Source organism: Marmota monax, unplaced genomic scaffold (genome assembly GCF_021218885.2).
Source record: "Marmota monax isolate L192 unplaced genomic scaffold, Marmota_monax_Labrador192_F-V1.1 WCK01_AAM20220418_F8-fsc00074, whole genome shotgun sequence".
In the NCBI taxonomy this organism is placed as follows: Eukaryota; Metazoa; Chordata; class Mammalia; order Rodentia; family Sciuridae; genus Marmota; species Marmota monax.
In genome coordinates this window covers 8,181,131-8,198,363 of record NW_026694232.1, presented here as the reverse complement: position 1 = coordinate 8,198,363, position 17,233 = coordinate 8,181,131, and the positions used below count along the sequence as shown (strand labels likewise).

The window sequence follows — 17,233 nt, the reverse complement described above, 5'->3', positions numbered from 1 at the left end:
CTACAGGGATGTGATCCATAAAATCCAGGAAACTCTATAGGCCAAACTCTATATCCTGTTTGTTCAATACATAAATCACATTGTCTGGAAAGACAGAGAGAGAAAGGACAGACCTTCAGAGAGAGAGAGAGAGACAGAGACACAGAGAGAGTGACAGGTGGAGAAACAGAGAGTGACAGGTGGAGAAACAGATCTATTGATTAATAAACTCAGAAGAGTTATCAAAAAATTCATAATGTGTGGTCCTCATTTGGATGATCATTCACATAAGCTATAAAAGCAACAGGACATTTGTGAAACAATTGAAAACTTGAACATTGACTAGGCGTTTGAGATGTTAAAGAATTATTGTTAGTACTTTTAGATATGATGAAAGGCATTGTGGGTTTTTTGAGGACTCCTCCCCTTTTTTTAGAGATAAATGCTTAACCATTTATGGATTAAATGATACGATACCTTGTATTTGCTTCAAAATAACAAATGTGAAGAGAATGGAGGATTTAGAAGACACAAGAATGTTTATGAAACTTCGTGGGGGTTCACTATAATGCTCTATTTTTATTTATTTCAAATATATATAGTTGTAGGACACAATACCTTTATTTTATTTATTTATGTGGTGCTGAGGATCGAACCCAGTGCCCCACGCACACAAGGCAAGCACACTACCACTGAGCCACAACCCCAGCCCTCAAATATTTTTTAATAAAGAGTTGTGGGGGGTAGCTTGTTTTTGCTTAAGAACAATAGTACCAGCAGGGTGTGGTAGTACAGGCCTGTAATCCCAGTAACTCCAGAGGCTGAAGCAGGAGGATCTCAAGTTCAAGACAAGCCTCAGCAACTAAGTGAGATTCTACCTCAAAAAAAAAAAAGAAAAGATGCTAAAGATGTAACAGTAGAATGCCCAGTACCCCCCCCAAAAAAAAATCCCTTATTCCCCTTCTTCTGTTAGTAAAGTAAAATGGTTTGATATGATAGCCTGAGTTAAAGAGAAGAGCTATAACAGCACCACTTTGTACGTGCGTGATGCAGAGAATAGACCCCTGGGCCTCATGTGAGCACTGTGCTGCTGAGCTGCCTTCTCAACTTTGCAAAATTTTTTGAAAAGAGAAAGAGTTGTCTTTGGTAGATTACAGAATAGAGAACAATGAATAAAATTGCCCATCACTTTCTCTTAAATGTAATTGCTGTTCTCTTTTAAACAAAGAGAAAGAAAGAGATGGGAGGAATATAAGAAATAAAGAATGGAATTGATGTAAGGAAAGAATGGTAAGAGTCACCATGAGGATGGAGGTGTATAGACTGGATTTGAACAAGCAACTTGAAAACAATCAAGTAAGGCCATGGAGTTTTGGCTTATGGTGAAACCATGGTGTTGAAGATGGAATACATCTTCAGTCAGATGGCTCTTGGTTCCTTAGCAGTACATGTTTCTAGGCCCAATGACTTGAGTTCCCTGACCTCAGTATCCACATCTACAAAAGGAAGGAAACCATGCCTACCTTGCAGAATTTTTGTAGAGATAAGAGACCAGGTATGTGAGCAATTGTTCCATAGTGGGCCATGGAGGTCTGAATCATCACCTGCCTCTCAGGCTAGTAAGCCCAAGGTTTCACTAACTAAAATAAGTCAAGTAATCAATGAAAAGACCAAAGATGCCAGGTCGGCAATGGTTCATGGTTCTATGGTTCATGGTTCCGTGGCACATCTAAAACATTGCCATTTATCCATGAGACTGTACCTAATTGCCCATTCACTTACTGCAAGGATACCAAGTAAAAATTTAGCAAAGGTGATGAGCAAGTTCACAATGTCTCTGCACACTAAAATGGATTAGGATGTTGTGTCCAAAAAGTGGCCTATATCACTTCAGATATTTTGGACTAAAATTCTTATATCAAAACATTCACCAGCTGGGCGCAGTTGTGCATGCCTGTAATCCCAGATGTTTGGGAGGCTGAGGCAGGAGGATCACAAATTCAAGGCCAGGCTCAGCAATTTAGCAAGGTTCTAGCAACTTAGCAAGACCCTGTCTCAAAAAGTAAAAAGTGCTGGGGACATGGCTCAGTGGTTAAACACCCCTGGGTTCAGTCCCTGGTACTGAAAAAAATATATATGTATATGTATATAAATATATATTATGTTTACATATATATTTATATATAATATAAATGTTTTATATTACATATATTTAATAATGTATTATGTGTATTGTATATTCATATATAATATAAATATTTTATATTCATATATTATACAAATATTTTGTATATATTATATAAATATTTTATTTATATATATATACTTCTATGTAAATGTATATAAAATGTATGTATATATTCACCAGCAAAAGATATTTAGCTAAAAAAACTTTTTCCATAATGAAGTCAGTTGCCCTTCAGCTTGTAAAACATCAACTCCACCCTGAAATGCTTGCCTCCTGCCAATGTATTCATTTACTATATAATGTGGGTTTTGAGCTGGGAATAAGGATGAATGCCACATTCCAACATATTCAGGACCAAAGGTTATGACTTTCTGAGGGATGTCTGGGTGCTTCCTATTATTTGATTCTTCTGTAACCATGCCTCAGTTGATGCTAAGTGACAAATGTAAAAGTGAGAATTTCAGGGTCTAGGGATGTAGTTCAGTGGTACAGTTGTTGCCTACGCACAAAGGTCCTGGTTTCCATCTCTAGCATTGGGGTAGGGGAGAGGACTCACTAAGAACACCATATGATGTTTTGTTTTGTTTGGCAATGCTGAGACGGAGCCCAGGAATGCTGAACTACATCCCAAGTCTTTTCATTTTTTTTATTTTGAGCACGTCTCACTGAGTTGGTGAGGCTGGCCTCAAACATGATCTTCCTGCCCCAGCCTCCCGAGTAGCTAGGATTATAAGAGCTACTGACCCTCTTTCAGAAAAAAAAAAAAAAATTTAAAGGGTTCAGGATATACATCAGAGGCAGAATGTTCCTTGGTTCAATCTATGGTACTACAAATAATAATAATAATAAATGGAGATAATTTAAAAATAAATTATATTATAATTATTACTAATACAGAAATGAAAAGTAATGCACAGTTTCTGTAGTTTAAAATACAGATAAACAACAAACAAAAATTAAATTTCCTTTTACTTTTAAAACATTTTTTTAAATTAAATTTCCCACTTTTCTACTACCCATGGTTAACTAATGCTAGTGTTTTAATATATTTTGGAATATATTTAATATATTTGGAATATATTTTTCAATCTTTCCATAGGTCTCATTTATTCTTTCTCACGAGTAAGTTTTTTTTTTATTTTTTTCTGAATACGAGAATGCAGAACCAATGCTTTTTTCATATAACAATATATCATAAAATTTTCCTACTAGCCTCTACTGCATCATTCAAAATACCTATGTATTATCCCATCATATGGGCATGTAATTTGTTTAACAATCCCTCATATTTGACACTGCAATGCTATTTATTTATTATATTTAAGAGGCAGAATCTTATTCTGCTCAGACTGGAGTGCAGAGCTTTTTCACAGATGAGATCCCACTATGGATCAGCATGTGAGTCTTGATTACTCCATTTCTCACCTGGGTAAGTTCGACCCTCCTTAGGCAACCTGGTGGTCCCCCACTAGCAGGAGGTCACCATATTTATGCTAAACACTGCAGACACACGATCTTTATAGCACACTAGAGCCCCAAGTCCTATGCTCAAACAATCCTCCTGCCTCAGCGTCCCAAGTAGCAGGGATTACAGGTGGGCACTACCACAACTGGCTAAATTCCTATTTTTTTTTTTAGTAACAAAATCTGATTTCATAAAATAAAATATATCAGTGACTGTCTGAGAACCTTGTGCTTTAGGAGTTCCAGACCTAAACCTGCTGAGCAAATAGACTAAATGCAACCAAGAAAGCCCAGGTCTCAAGTTCAAAAACCCCTTTGAACTCTGGCAATTCCATTCATGTGCCTCAGAAGACCTGCACCTGTGCAGCCACCTCCCCAGCTCTACTGGAATTCCCAAGGTGGGATGCCATACAGTGGCTCAGGCAGCTGTGCTTCTCTGGAATCCTGTGGGAGCGTTCATCCTGAGGTTCAAGCAATGTCATGTTTGCAAAGTCTGAGTCAGAACCTCTTCACCCACTGAATGAAAAGCACTTTTGCTCCAGCTTTGTTTCAAGATTTGCCACAAAAAGAAAAGGAGTGTGGTGGAGAGAAGAGAAACCACGGAACTTGGGGCATCTTTTCATTTCCAGCTGGGTGGCAGATGCTCCATCCCTTTGGGCTTCTGGGTTTCTCAGCACCAACTCCCATCAGACTTTAGAGCTGCTTTGACTCTCACGCAATCCTAGACATCCAAGGCTGTGCCCCAGGTGGTTTTGTCCTAAAGGAAGTGTCCCTTGAACAGAATCAGTAAACCAGGAAGCAACTGTGAAAGGAAGTCACAGGCCTGGTGGGGGTAGAAAGTAGTTCTCAGAATGCTGGCTTTTCCCGGTGTTGATTTTTCTGTATAAACAATGCAAGGCGTACAGGCTGGCAGCAAAGATTCATTTCAAGGAAGGGGGGAAAAAAGGTGTACCTGCGCTTGCGTGTATATATATTATTTTTGTATGTATATAGGCATATTGATATATTAATATTTTGCAAACAAGAGGCCTGAAACAATAGATAATGCTTTATGGTAGAGGAAGAGAGTGAAAGAGACCTATGAACATAGATAGAGAGGGCAGCTGAGGCTCAGTGGTAGAGTGCTTGCCCAGCACATGGAAGGCCTGTGTTCAATACCCTAGTACTGAGGGAAAAACAAAACAAAACATGAGAGGGCACAGGACACTTATTAAAAGGGACGAAAAAGACTTGGAGAACTCTCTGCTAAATTGAGATTATCTCACTTCTTTTGAGTGTTTGCAATAGATGTGTTTTGGTTTTTTTCCCCTCCAGGCAAATTAATTACCAGAAAAATATCCTGCCTCCCAGCTCCTTGTGTACTGCCAGACAGTACCTATCAAAAAGATAAGATCTTTCAATGAATTAAAGAAGGTGAAAGGCCAATCCCTCCTAGTCATCTCCCTGTGATTTACATCAGTATAATTATATCTTCTATTGCTGGGGGAAATTGAGGATACCTACAGGGAAATGCTACTGATATATAGAAAGTTTCTTTTCTTCTTTTTTTGGGGGGGATAATTTTTTATTGGTGAATATTATTTATACCGAATGGTGGGTTTCATGGTGGCATATTCATATATACATAAAAACATAATTTGATCAATTTGGAAGCCTCTTTTTAAATTACTTTTTAAATTACTGCAGAATACAGGGTTGCAGCTCTATTTCTGGACTCATCACATGTATGTGCTTGGGGAGGCCAGAGGGAGTTTATAAACATGGAGATATTTTTTTCTTCCTGAACAAAAACCTCAAGATAGAATTGGATTCATGCTAAAGAGAAAAGGAAACCAGAGGCTTAATATTAATTCTGATGAGTCCTTAATTGTAATGTGCATGTGTGTGCTTGCACATGCCGAGAGGGGTGTGTGTCTTTAAGCCCACAAATCCTTCTGTATGTTTTATTTCCTTGCACAAGATGGCTTACCAAACAGATGGTGCCCTTGCAGTTGTTCTTTTTTTTCTTCTTCTTCTTCTTTTTGCAGTTGTTCTTTAAATCACATTTAATTTGAGCTTTCAATGAGCATTACTATCCTTCTGAGGTTTCACTTCTTTGATCATGTTCATATTTACATTTTGTGTACCCTAGTATACTAATGGTATATGCTTATTATATACATATATGTACTTACACACAAATATGTAGTTATGTACCACACAAACTCATGTATATATACATATAATGACATAATTTTATTTAGCCAAGGGCATGTCTATGTTCTTCACCTTTCATCAAAGGATGAGCCAAACTTTAATTATTACCTGTTCTTCCCTGTTTAAACATTAGTCTCATGTGATGTATTAATTTGAAAATAGGCTCATGCTGCTTACTGCCAGGGATAAATTGGGAACTAAAAAAAAAAACTGTAAATGCAATTAATACAAACTCAGGTGCCCCTCTTCTCTCACAAATGGTCCGATTTTATCACTTAGGAATGAGACTTAGAATGTGATTTCATAGCCCATTTAATTCAGTTAGTGTCAGGGATGATCTGATGTGATTTGTAACTGCCTATTCTAATTTAAATTGCCAATTTAAACATTGATATATCTTATTATTCAGATTTTCTCCACAGTATTTTGAGGACTCTTCATGGACCTTTAAAAATATTCAGAAAATCTGGGCCTCAGACTTGGGAACTTCCTCAATAGCATGTTCCAAATCTATCTTGGTAATAAATGTATCATTATGATACTCTGACTTTTGCTCTCCCATCTTTTACCACCAAATATCAGTTGATGTGTGTGTTCTTTAGATTGGAGATTACAAACTTTATAGGAGTAATGGAAAAGCATATCAACCTGGAAACTATGGGCTCAGTGTGATGAAACTTTAGAAACCTTTAGAAGTGGCCAGGCATGATGGTACATGCCTGTAATCCCAATGACTTGGGAGACTGAGCCAAGAGAATTCAAGTTCAAGGCCAATATCAGCAATTTAGCAAGATCCTAATCAATTTAGCAAGACCCTGTCTCAAAATAAAAATTAAAAGGGCTGGGGATAGGGCTCCGTGGTTAAGCACCCCTGAGTTAAATCCCCACTATTACCTTATTTATAGGAGAGGAAACTACTGCCCTAAAATGTTACATAATACCCCAATTTCAAAGGTTATGATAATTTGATCATAACTCAAGTCTCCTGAATGTCAGACCAGCTTCCCAATACATTTCTTCTGAAATATTTTACAAATAGAGCTCCCTCTGGAAGGTTATCTAGGATACCCAACGTTCTCACAGAGAATCCAGTGTCTCTTTAGGAATATATATGATGGCAGTCTGGCATCTGACAATGTATCTCCATCCCCCAAGTTCATGGCACACTATATTGATATTCCTCCCACTAAAAGATGGAGTTCATGTTGCATCCCTTAAATCTGGACTCCCGTCTCCTACAGAAGTGATGCTACATGACTTCTGACACTAATCTTAAGTGGTGACTCAGCTTCCCACTTGTCGTATATTTGTTTGTTTGATTTTTTGTTTGTTTGAGGGGCGGGGTTGTTTGTTCCTTTTGATTTTTGTGGTATTAGAGATTAAACTCAGGAGCACTCTATCACTGAACTACATCCCCAGCTCTTTTTATTTTTTCTTTTGAGTCAGTGTCAGTAAGTTGCTTAGAGCCTTTCTAAGTTGCTGAGGCCAACTTTGAACTCATGATACTCCTGTCTCAGCCTCCCGAGGTGCTGGAATTACGGGTATATGCCAAGGTGCCCAGCTGCACATCTTTTTTACTGTATATTGTCCCCCCAGCAGGTATTCTCTAATATGGACTTCTGCCTCAGATTTATATTTAAAATCAGAAATTTCCCTGAGTACCTAGACAGCAGAGGTGTCTCAATTAACTATTTTACTGTTTACTGAAGGAACAAGAAAGGCACACCAACAATGTTGGTTCTTCAGAAATCTTTATCTTGGGAGATTTTTCCTCGACCAATACTTCCACCTACTTATAAGATAATTTTGGATCTTGAATTAATCACAGTTATTAACTGTTTATATTTTATATTCTGCAAGTCTCCCAAGGAGACCTGCTGAGATTTCACACAACTCATTCCTTCATGTGTATGTGTGGGGCTAGAGATCAAGCCCTAGTCCTCCCATGCTCAACATGATCTCCACCCCTGAGCTACACCCCCGACCCCAAATCATTCTTTTTTTCTAAGTGTTGAATAAAATAGAATCAGAAATAGAACCACTGGTACAATATTCTTTTATTTCAGTAACAACATTTCTAACAATACCATTGTTCACCTCAACTTCACTCTATGTCAATCAAAATCATATTGTGGTAGACGTTTGCAATTCTGAAATCCTTCTTGATTTACTTTACTCACTCATTCATTTTTTTTTTTATTCATAAACATTTATGAAACACATGTGCCAGGCAGTGCACTAAGCACTAGAAACATAGAAATAAATAGAGCAGAGTATCTGGTATCAAGAAATTTGTCATCTATTGGTGCAGAGAAGATATGTCAACAAATAATTGCAGTACACAAATTTTAATATTTTAAGTAAAAATAATAAGTTCTATTATCATAGGACAATCTATGATAATAGAATTATTATCATAGAATTATGATACTAGTCTTATACTAGAGTTATCCTATGCTAATAGAATTATTATTATAGATTATTCTATTATCATAGAATTATCATTCTAACTATCATAAAAATTAGTCTACCTTTAAAACACCATACAGAATATATGAAGCCATGGGCTCTTTCCCCAGCACTGCAAAAGCAACAAAAAAGGCAATACATGCACACACACACACACACACAAAAGACAAGCAAAATGGGGACTCTTTGTAACACCAGATAACATCTAGAATGAATAAAGAACTATAAACCAACCACTCAAGAAAAAGAAAAGTGACTCAATTTAAAAGTTAAAAATGGGACTGGCAATGTAGTTTAGTAGTGAGCACCAGCCAATCATGCCCTAAGACCCTGGATTGATTCCCAGCATCTCAAAATAAAAAGTAAAAAATAAAATTTAAGTAGTTAAATACATGAACAGACACTTGATGAAAGAGAAAATATAAGAGGTTGATTTAAAAAAAAAAAAGTTGCTTGACCAAATCTAAGCCTAAAAAACACTGCTGGAGGTATCACAATATCTGACTTCAAATTATACCACACAGCTATAGTAACAAAACCTGCATGGTACTCGTGTAAAAACAGACATGTAGACCAAGGATACAGAATAGAAGACAGACAAATTCACACATCTACAGTCATCTGATCCTTGACAAATATGCCAAAAACATACATTGGAGAAAAGGCAGTCTCATTAACAAATGGTCCTGGGGAAACTGGTTCTCCATATGTAGAAGAATGAAACTAGACCCTTATTTCTCACCCTGCACAAAAATCAACTCAAAATAGATCAAACACCTAGGTATTAGACCAGAAACGAGAAAACTCTATCAACACTCACTCCAGCATACAGGCACAAGAAATAGCTTTCTCAATAAAGCTTAGGAAATAATTCCAGGAGTTAATAAATGGGACAGCATCAAATTATAAAGCAAAAGAAACAATTAGGAATGTGAAAAAAGAACTACAGGAGACAATCTTTGCTAGCCACTCTTCTGACAAAGAATTAATATCTAGAATGTATAAAGAACTCAAAAAATTAACACCAAAAAAACTCAATTAATAAATGGGCAAATGAATGAAATAGACACTTCTCAAAAGAAGAAATACAAATATAGAAAAAAAATGTTCAACATGATTAGCAATTAGGGAAATGTAAATTAAAACTACACTAAGATTTAATTTTATGCCAGTCAAAATGACAGTCATCAAAATCCAAACAACAATCATAAATGCCAGTTAGGCTGTCGAGAAAAAGAAACACTTTTTCATTGTTGGTGGGGCTGTAAATTTGTACAACCACTTTGGACATCAGTATGGAGATTCCTTAAAAGACTAGACATTGAACCACCATATGACTCAGATATGCCACACTCAGAATTTATACTACAGAATTAAAGTCATCACAATACAGTGATACAGGCATACTCACGTTTATAGCAGCACAATTTACAACAGCCAAATTTTGGTGTCCATTATAACCTAGATGCCCATCAATGGATGAATGGATCAAGAAAATATTAGATAGACACACACACGTATATGCACAGTGAGGTTTTATTCAGCCATAAAGAAAAATAAAATGAAATTATGTCATTTATAGAAAAATGGATAGAACTGGAGACCATTATGTTAAGCAAAATAAACCAAAGTCAGAAGTTCAAGAGTTGTTATGTTTTCTCTCATATGTGGAAGCTAGAGGAGAAAGGGAAAAGAAAGGTTGGGGTGCGGAGCACAGAAATCTCATAAAAACTAAAGGGAGATCAATAGAGGAAAAGGACCAAGAGAGGGAAGAGGGGAGGGAAAGGGGAAATGTTAGGGATTAATATTGGCCAAATTACATTGTTATATTGTGTGCATGTATGAATATGTAACAACAAATCCCATCATTATGTACAACTATGACTGTAACTACAAAAGTTACTTGGCCTTCTTCGTATTCAGAGAAATGCAAATGAGGGCAAATTACTTTTTTAATAGTAGCAGCAGCAGCAATAGTAAATTCAGATTGGCAATAGATAGGTAGGATGCATATGGAATTCAATTTCAACTTTGTAGGAAAACAAATAATTTTATATATCACTGGTGGGAGTATAATGTGGTCCATCCATTTCCAAAGGCAAATCAGCAGCATCAAGAACATTTTGTTTTGTTTTGTTTGTTTTTGTTTTGTTTTAATTTTTGGTTTTTGGGAGAGTGGGGGCATGTACCAGGGATTGAATTCAGGGGCACTCTACCAGTGAGCCACATCCCTACCCTATTTGTATTTTATTAGAGACAGGGTCTCATTGAGTTGCTTAATGCCTCGCTAAATTGCTGAGGATGGCTTTGAACTTGCGATCCTCCTGCGTCTGCCTCCTAAGCCGCTGGGATTACAGGCGTGAGCCACCGCGTCTGACCATCAAGAACACTTTTAATATGTTCTCTCTAGACTCCATTTTTCTGCACATTTCTTTAGAAACTGAACAAAAGAACATGGCCAACTGGCACTGTAATTCACATCTATACTGTCAGTTCCCCAGGAGGCTGAGGTAGGAGGATTGCAAGTTCGAGGCCACTTGGGCTACTTAGTAAGAACTTGTCACAAAATAAAATGAAAAACAAAGGGCCTGGAGGTCTAGCTCAAAGGTATAGCGATTGCCTAGCATGCATGAGACCCTGGGTTTGATCCCTAGCACCAGAAAAAAAAACAAAAACAGGGACATGGCCAATGAATGCAGCTTAATGTTAGCAGAGAACTAGAAAAAGCTAAAGTGCCATAGATATAGAAGTAATCACTTAAGTTATGACATAGCTGCACCTTCTGTGCAGCAGTTTAGAATAAAATAGAACCTTAATTAAATGACATAAGACTCTTCAACACATTATACAGTTGTAAAAAAATGGCAAGTTGCAAAAATGATAGGTGCACACAAAACTATGCAAACAGAATATTTTTACTTGAAAACATTGTTTTTGCCAGACTCATGCCTATAACCCCAGAAACTCAAGAGGCTGAGGCAGGAGGATTACAAGTTTGAAGCCAGTCTCAGCAGCTTAGCAAAACCCTCAACAACTTAGAGAGATCCAGGTTCAAAAATAAAAGGAACTAGAGATGTAAGTGGTAAATGGCCCCTAGGTTTAATCCCCAAAACAAAAATAAAAAATAAAAAGACTTTTCTATAGGGTTATGTATATGTAAGTACATGTAAAGGCTTAGAAGAGTCCACGCAAACCCCATGGTAAGAGAGCATCTGAGTTGAGAGTTGCAGTGGAGAGTTGTAGTTGAGAGTCCCATCTGAGTTGAGAGTTGTTTTGTTTGAATTATTTTATAGAGAATGTTTTCATATTTACTGTTATTACTTTAAGTAATTTTTTTATGATTTCATACGATTTTTAAAACAGTTGCCTTAGAGAACAAGTGCCCAAACAGGGATACATATATGAGGTTCTATGTGGCCCAAAGAAAGGTGAGATAATCCAATCCCTAAAGTTTCCCATTCTTTAAATACACCTTATTCTTTTTCTTCCAGAAATAAAAATTCTATATCTCAAGTTCATAACATAGATACCAGGAGACTCAGTCTGAAAAAAAACTCCTCTGGTTTCTGACAGCTTTAGAATGCCGGCTGACCTGAAGAAGTTAGAACAAAACGAAGGAGGCACTCATGGCAATGTGTTAATCCCCCCAGCAGCTGTCTGAGGTGTCAGCATTAGGAGCTTCATCTAGGCAGGGAAAAGGAGAAAAGGAGAAATTTGTGCCTTGCCCAGAATTGCTCAATGATCAGAAACAGGGCAGAGTTTTAAATCCAAGAGACCAACTAGGGTTGATTCTGCGTGGAAATCAAGAGTCAGAAGACAAGGTTTATAGGCATCTCCTATTCTCTCTCCTTCCCAGCGCAACCCTGTCCCCCCACACACACCATTTTATTTTGTTCTCCAAGTACTGGGGATTGAATCCAGGTTCTTGAACATGCTAGGATTGAACCTAGGTACTCCACATCTGGGCTACATCTCCAGCATGTTTTCGTTTGTTTGTTTATGTGTGTGTGTGTGTGTGTGTTTTCTTTTTCTTCAAAATTGTTCTTTTTTGATATACATGATAGTAGAGTCTATTTTTGACATAATATACATACATGGGGTATAACTCATTCTTTTTGGGAGGTGGAATACCAGGAATTGAACTCAGGGCCACTGGGCCACTGAGCCACATCCCCAGCCTTATTTTGCATTTTACTTAGAGACAAAGTCTCACTGGGTTGCTTAGCGCCTCGCTGTTGCTGAGACTGGTTTTGAACTTATGATCCTCCTGCCTCAGTCCCCAGAGCCACTGGGATTACAGGGGTGTGCCACCTGGCCCGGCTTAGAATATAACTTGTTCTAGTTAAAATCTCATTCTTGTGGTTGTACATGATAGGGAGCTTCACTGGTTGTGTATTCGTATATGAACATAGAAAAGTTACGTCCATTTCTTTCTTTCTTTTTTTTTGGCAGGGATTACTAGGGATTGAGCTCAGTGGCACTCAACCACTGAACCTCATCCCCAACCCTATTTTGTATTTTATTTAGAGACAGGGTCTCGCTGAGTTGCTAAGTGCCTTGCCAATGCTAAGTCTGGCTTTGAACTTGTGATACTGTCTCATCCTCCTCAGCTGTTTGGGATTACAGGCATGCACCACTACATGCAGCACATCCATATCTTTATATATATATATATATATATATATATATATATATATATATATATATATATATATATATATATTTTGATACAGGATCTTACTAAAATTGCCTGAGCTGGCCTTGCATTTGCAATCCTCCTGCTCAGCCTCTTGAGTAGCAGGAATCACAAGTGTGCACCACCACACCTGGCTACAGGCATCTCTGCCTCAAGAAATCCAAGGAGTCATGACTGACCTCCATCCAGTACACTCCCTTCCATGGCAATGGGGCTCATGCCTACAGGACAACTGGGACATTTCAGTCTTTCCCCACTACAAAGCCACAGCCAAAGTCAGGTCTCCAGGAGCACTCTGAGCCTGATTCTCTGTGCCTGCTCTTCTGCACTTTAGACGTGAGCTCAGTGTGAATTACTGCATTGGAGGGTATCCTTTGCATAGCAATTTAGCCATTTTTATCTCAAGCTGGAAGAGAATTCAGTGATTTGAATAAATCTGGCATAAAATAAAAAAGTCCATTTTATTCCCCAGCTAGCTTCACAAGTAAAAAGTACCCAGAAATGATTGTGAATGCAATATGTAAATTCACAAATAAAGCCAAAGCTCTTGGCACCCTTATTTATTCCCAACAGGTGAATCAGGAGTGCACACTGGCAAGATGTGATGCTGAGTAACTTGGCTTTTTTTTTTCCCTTCCCTGATTTAACTGAGACCTGTAATGTTATTTGATGCAGTTTTCTGTATTTAATTAATTTAACATTCCAGATTTTTAATTTGCATTTAATTTAACATTTCGGGTTTTTAATTTACCAGATATTGTTTATCAAATATTCATTTCAGAGACTTTCACCGTATATACAGTGCATACCCCTCTTTAATTAGTGTGTGGTAAATTAATTCTTCTCTCCTTGCTCCTTCATCAGATACTGGATTAAGGAAGTTGTGCTGGTTCAACACTGCACATAAACTCATTTATTAAACCAAGATGGTAAATTTCCTTGTGTATTTGCATTGCTAGTCTGCCTGCTTTCATGCTTAACCTGAAAAAAAAAAAGATTGTAGCTAAACCCAGAAATCTTTGATGACTTAAAACTGACTGCTCGGTTTGACAATGCAAGTGTTAACATTTTATATGTTATCCAGTATTAGATTCAATTCTGCTCTTGTCTCAACCTTGGGTACGTAATTTGGATGGCTCCCTTCCTGTTCTTCTTCTGTCTCTCTTTGCCCATATTATCACCCTCTTCCTCCTGGGGGCATTTGTCAAAATGAGATTACTCTGGTCAGAGCTGCCTGTCAAGTTTTCTCTAAGATTCAAATCACAAACTCACCTTTTTATCCCTAAATGTTATAACTTTCTTTCCTCTTACCTCCTTCCTACCCCAAAGCAAATAATAACCTGTCCCCTAATTGATACTGTGTTTGAATTCTGGTGGCAGGAACCAGTGTGGGAGCAGGAGCCTTTATGAGCTATTTGGGAACACATTACTTTCAACTCTGCACCCTAAACACAGCTGAGCACAATGCCTTGTACAAATAGCAAAAGAGGAAATGTTTTTTACTCTTCTGGAAAGATGGTTGGCTGGTTGGCTAGGTATCCATTGTGTGCCTAGCACCAAGGTAGTTTTTTTTTTTTTTTAAACTTTCCTCATTTTTTTATTGATGCATTATAGTTGTATGTAACAGTGGGATTTGTTGTTACAAATTCATACATGCACACACACAATTGAACAATATATAAGGGGCTAGAGATATAACTTAGTTGGTAGAATGCTTTCCTTGCATTCACAAGGTCCTGGATTGGATCCCCCCCAAAAGAGAGAGAGAGAGAGAGAGAGAGAGAGAGAGAGAGAGAGAGAGAAACACAATTGAACAATATGTATAACAATTTTGCCAATATCATCTTATCCTCTTCCAGCACTTCCCTCCTCCCTCCTCTGGTCTCTTTCCTCTATTCTATTGATCTCCCTTTGATTTTCATGAGATCCCCACCCCCACCTTTCTTTTCCTTTTACCTCTCCAAGCTTCCACATATGAAAGAAAACATAACCCTTAACCTCCTGAGTTGGGCTTATTTTGATTAACATAATATTCTCAAGGTCTATCCATTTTCACCAAGGTAGTTCTTTAAATTGTGTTTTCCCACTTAAGTATTTTTCATAATGAGAAATTTTCCTCACTTAATGGGTGAGGACACTGAGGCTCAGAGAGTTAAGTGGGAATTTACTCATGCTCTCACAGTTAGCAAGGAGTTAAGCTCAAATTGTCTGAACCCCAATCTGTCTGATCCCATTGTAATGATCACACATGGGCAAGACAGGCTATGTAACTAGTGGAACCCAGTGAAAAGTTCAATTCATGTCTCTTGTTTGAAAACTATTAATCATTTCAAGATAGGGACAGCAGAACATTAAACCTAACATGAGGTCCTTCTAAGCACAGCGTGTAGGATTTCACAGGTCCCACACTCAGGAAGTCAGCCCTGTACCTGGGGCTGACTTAGTCACTACTCATATAGCCATAGTCATTACTCAATTCCAGATCCTGCTTATCACTCCAGGCTGTTGCTACACTCAGAAAAATTGTGACAACCTATGTGTCAGAGGCAGAAACAGACCAGCTTCACCTTATCTAGAGGTCAGAAATTTGAATCTTGTTTAGATGCTTATAGAAAATTAGATGGGCCTTCTAAAATTGACAGAGATGGCCAGGTGCAGTGGCACACATGCTCATAATCCCAACTTAAGAAGCTGAGGCAGGAGGTTCAGAAGTTCAAGAGCAGCCTCAGCAATTAGAAGTTCAAGAGCAGGAAGAAGAGGCGAGAACGACCCCCGGACCGACCAAAGCCGCGCGCCGCTGCATCCCCGCGACCAGCGCCTGCGTCCCGCTGCCGTCGCCACCATGCCCAAGAGAAAGGCTGAAGGGGATGCTAAAGGAGATAAAGCCAAGGTGAAAGACGAACCACAGAGAAGATCTGCACGGTTGTCTGCCAAACCTGCTCCTCCAAAGCCAGAGCCCAAGCCTAAAAAGGCCCCTGCAAAGAAGGGAGAGAAGGTACCCAAAGGGAAAAAGGGAAAAGCTGACACTGACAAGGATGGGAATAACCCTGCAGAAAATGGAGATGCCAAAACAGACCAGGCACAGAAAGCTGAAGGTGCTGGAGATGCCAAGTGAAGTGTGTGCGTTTTTGATAACTGTGTACTTCTGATGACTGTACAGTTTGAAATACTGTTTTTTATCAAGTTTTATAAAAATGCAGAATTTTGTTTTACTTTTTTTTTTTAAGCTATGTTGTTAGCACACAGAACACTTCATTGTTGTTTTGCGGGGGAAGGAGCATATGTCACTAGTAGAATGTCTCTAAAGCTGGATTGCTGTGGGGGAAGACACCTTTCCCTTCTAGTTTTGAGAGACTTCCTCTTTGTTCCCAAGAGGAAGGGATTCCCTGATGTTGGCACACATAGCCACCTTGGCACAAATGCCTTATGGTATGGAAAAACTCAAACTCATCTGTATGTCCTCCTGTCCCTCTCTGCCATCGGCATAGACTTAATTCCCCTAAACTCAGACCTATTGGGACCTGATTCCCAACGATTGGTTTTACCAGTGTGTGGGGCAATCTGGACTTTCCAGTGACGCCATTGAGAATAGTGTCCCTCAGAAGAGCAGCAGTTCCTTTTCTAGATTGTGGATCTTCAGATTAATAATTTTTGCCATTTTCCTTTCATTTCCTGAAAGTCAGAGTCGGCTTGTGAAAAGTTGTTAAACAACATGCTAAATGTGAAATGTCAACCCTCACTCTAAACTTTCCCTATTCAGAGCATCAAATGAAGACTTCATTGGGTTTTATAATGGCTTTCTAATTTTGGTAGTCCATTCAAGAAGGGAGTTTGAAAGTTGTTGTATACTGTTAACGATTGTCTGCCCATGTCCTGCCTGAAATACCATGATTGTTTATGAAAAGTATCTTTAATAAAGCTGGATACAGTTTGGCTTGGGAAAAAAAAAAAGAAGAAGTTCAAGAGCAGCCTCAGCAATTTAGCAAGACCTCTCTCAAAATTAAAAAAAAAAAAATAGGACTTGGGATGTAGCTCAGTGATAAAGCACCCCTGGGTCCAATCCCTAGTACCAAAAGATAATAAAATAAAAATAGGCTGAGTGTGCTTTGTGGGCAAAGAATATCTCAAAATACCATTCTATTCCATTGTCCCATGTATGTCTAGAAGTGACGGGAGGGACAGGAAATAGCTTGCTTTGCTCTGTAATAACTCACTAGCCAAATAAAACACACTCCTAAGAA

General features: G+C 38.2%; 1 protein-coding gene across 1 annotated transcript; it reads left to right on the top strand.

Annotated features, from left to right (window-relative positions):
- The first annotated feature begins 15,742 nt into the window (after positions 1-15,742).
- LOC124108398 (non-histone chromosomal protein HMG-17) lies at positions 15,743-16,800 on the top strand. Its single transcript, XM_046466881.2, has one exon. It carries the CDS (start codon positions 15,835-15,837, stop codon positions 16,105-16,107), a length of 273 nt encoding a protein of 90 aa, XP_046322837.1. The 5' UTR covers positions 15,743-15,834; the 3' UTR covers positions 16,108-16,800.
- The last annotated feature ends 433 nt before the right edge of the window (positions 16,801-17,233 follow it).

What these genes read in the sequence shown, in the direction of transcription:
- LOC124108398 (XM_046466881.2), top strand. Translation starts at nt 15,835, where the DNA reads ATGCCCAAGAGAAAGGCTGAAGGGGATGCTAAAGGAGATAAAGCCAAG.